We start from the raw sequence: 3,366 nt of genomic DNA on the forward strand, positions 1-3,366 counted from the left end.
TGACAGGGGAGGGGCTGGATTCCCCCTCCCCGCTCCGCCAGCGCTGACTGGCAGATCGGACGGGGGAGGGGGCGGGAACAGCTGGCTCTGCCTCTAGATAGGCAGAGCCAGCTGTCAGTCACGCAGCTGGGCGGATCCCGGCACAATTGTCGGCATCTGCTTCAGCTGCGGCGTCTCAGTATACCGCGAGCTACAGATACTGAGCCTGGGGTGACGGGAGGACGCTAGTTTGTGTCCTCCCGTTACCCTAAGGAGAACTATGGGGAAAAGACTTAACCCCATAGTTCTCCTTTAAACACTTTAACAATGAGCTGCTCTTGAACATTTAAGGAATTCTGCTATTTTGCTGATACTCGCTCCATGGCTCCGAGCGCCAACAATCATCCCGCGTTCAGAGGCTGTTACATCGCGTTGTTTCCCCGTATCTTCAGAAACACTCAGTGTATATAATAATCCGGCCACTCAGTGTCTATAATAATCCGGCCACTCAGTGTCTATAATAATCCAGCCACTCAGTGTCTATAATAATCCGGCCACTCAGTGTATATAATAATCCGGCCACTCAGTGTATATAATAATCCGGCCACTCAGTGTATATAATAATCCGGCCGCTCGGCCCCTATGTGAATAGGGGGGGAACGGCAGCGAGTGAGCTGTCGGAGCTTCGGCTCAGCCGATCCAGACGTTAGATCAGCGGAGTGGAACTCCTTCTGCACTTCAGGTCAGCCGAACATGTAAAATGTTACGGCCAATAACAAAGTATCACAGGCAGTACGTAGCAGCGCAGGAACGCGGCTACAGTCACCTTAAGCATTCGTGTTTTCTGGAAACCCAAAGAGGAAGTTGAACTGTAAACAGGAAATACATTATCTTCGGTGTAGCAATTAATTGGTAGAGAGGAAACCACATGGTTCACCTGACATCATTCGCTTCTCTAAACTTTATGAAGCTGGGTTTAAAAAAAAAGAGAAATGCGCTTTACATGAATTGTTTGGGGGGGGGATGTGAATGTGAAACTTTACTCTTTACTTTATATTGATCCTTATGAAAACCGAAGAACTAGGGTTGCCACCTTTTCTTCTAGCGAAACCCGAACACTCTAGCGACGCATGGAAATTTTTAGGGGAGAATGAGTCGTGGCTTATTCATATGTAACTAAATAGCGTCACCCATTTCATGTGTAAATATCACAGTTGAGACTATTTTCAGTCGGGGGGCAGTAGCCCCTATCTTAATTTTGGTTGCCCCTATCTGCCTGACATCATGTGTCTGGGTTTCAGATGTTGATGGAGGGGGCGGGGGCGCATTGCAGAACCTGGCCTTGGGGAGGCAGGGAGAGTAAATCCGGCCCTGTGTATAGTATTATAATTATAGACAGGAACAAGGTTTGGAAGACAATAACACAATTTGATAAGATTATTTCCATCACACTGATTATTTTCGCATGTTTGAAAAGACTTTATATTCATTTTAAAATGTATCTAAACCCCAACAACGAACCTCTCTTGTTTGCTCTCTTTGGTCTGTTAAATATACCATTGAAAGCGTTTTGTGATTTTGATGCGTTTCAAGCAATCAGACCAACACGGATTATAATAGAAAAGTCCTTTTAATAGATTATCTTTCTTGTGCATTTATTTTGGACTTTTTTGGAGCCTGTCCTGGGATGTGGTGCGGTGAAGCTCGGTACGGAGGTCAGTGATCGATGTCAGGCTCCCGTCTGCTGGAGGAACACACTGACAATGAGCGATGCCGACAGTAAACCCAACGAGGCCGTGACAATGGTCCCCGGGGACAGGGGCTCCGTGTTCCTCTCCAGCCACCTGTACTCCTCATGGAGGCCCTGCCTCTGAAGTTCCGGCAGCATGATCCGTCTGATCTTCTCATAATATTTGTCTACATAGCGGATCTAGAAGGGAGCAAACACAAAGATTAAAGGAGAACTATGAGGTGGGTGCTTTTCACTCCTCCTCATAGTTCTAGCCGACCTGTGACAATGAGACTGTCACAGGTCGGCTCAGTACATCGGGAGGTGAGCGAACACATACCGGCGTTCGCTCACCTCTCGAGAGCCGTGACAGGGGAGGAGCTGGATTCCCCCCTCCCCGCTCCGATCTGCCAGCGCCGACTGGCGGAACGGACGGGGGAGGGGGCGGGTACAGCTGGCTCTGCCTCTAGATAGGCAGAGCCAGCTCTCAGTCACGCAGCTGGGCGGAAACCGGCACAATTGTCGGGATCCGCTTCAGCTGCGGCGTCTCAGTATATAGGGAGCTACAGCTCACGGTATACTGAGCCTAGGGTGACAGGAGGACGCTAGTTTGTGTCCTCCCGTTACCCTAAGGAGAACTATGGGGAAAAGACTTAACCCCATAGTTCTCATTTAAGTTGTTCTGATGAGCATTGACACCCGGAGAGGAAGTGATGGGAAATCCTCTCTTGGACAATTGTCACCTGTTCTAAAAAGGAGATCTCCCTCACTTTTGTAGAGATTTCTTCTTACTTCCTGTTATGTCTCCGAAATGGGTAGAAAATGAAGAAAAATCTCCCGAAAGGGATCCAGACAGCAATGAGCACCTATTCAAGAAAAGACGGGGGCTCCACTGCTATAGGTAGAATCCAGTAAGGTATTTTACTTAAAAAAGTTAAGTTGAACAAAACAGCCAACACTTTTTTGGGGGGAGGGGCCACAAGATCTTCCTTCATCGGGACTTAAGAATAACTTTGTAAGTCAAAAAAACAAAATGCATAGCTCACCCCTGGTGGGTAGGGGGGGCGCAACCTGGCCTTGGGGCAGCAGAGAGAGTAGATCCGGCTGCGCAAACGTGGCGTAACTAGGCCAGAATCAACCCAGGAGGAAAAAGAAACCCCTCCAAAACATACCTATTACTCCAGGAAATACTAGACTGTTATCCTCCCGGTTCAAGGACAGCACCTTTCTTCGACAAAAACTGATAAGAACAGACACTACACCTGATCTTAGCCAAAAGGCCGAGAAGTGGGAGGGACAGGTACTGCGTGTAATTGCGTGCAGCAGCCTGTACGTATTTGCAGGTTCGGGTCTGCATATAACCATGAGTAACTTCTCCTCCCAAAGGGATATACAGGCTGCTGCATGCAATGACACACACCACCTGTCCCTCCCAGGTTCGGGTCCCTGAAAGGGGCGTGCTTGACCCCTCAACAATTAATGTTTCTTCTACAAAATCTTATCTATAACTGCTAACCATTGTTATGCTAAGTACCGTTTGCTCAACTTCATACAATAGTCTCAATTCACAAGGGTTTACCCCAAGAATAAGGATCTTTATTTGTACCATGTGACTGTTCATTTCAAATCTCATTAGACTCAGCTAAATATAATTGTTA

General features: G+C 47.7%; 1 protein-coding gene across 1 annotated transcript in view; it reads right to left on the reverse strand.

Annotated features, from left to right (window-relative positions):
• Positions 1-1,662: 1,662 nt before the first annotated feature.
• The window catches only part of XPNPEP2 (X-prolyl aminopeptidase 2), a 49,664-nt gene continuing 47,960 nt past the window's right edge, over positions 1,663-3,366 (reverse strand). The window contains exon 22 of the mRNA XM_018563896.1: positions 1,663-1,909. Within this exon, the coding sequence (XP_018419398.1) occupies positions 1,709-1,909 (201 nt within the window). The 3' untranslated portion in view covers positions 1,663-1,708. The remainder of the gene's footprint in view (positions 1,910-3,366) is intronic.

This window comes from Nanorana parkeri, unplaced genomic scaffold, assembly GCF_000935625.1.
Source record: "Nanorana parkeri isolate BGI_ZX_2015 unplaced genomic scaffold, ASM93562v1 scaffold708, whole genome shotgun sequence".
Lineage (NCBI taxonomy): Eukaryota > Metazoa > Chordata > Amphibia > Anura > Dicroglossidae > Nanorana > Nanorana parkeri.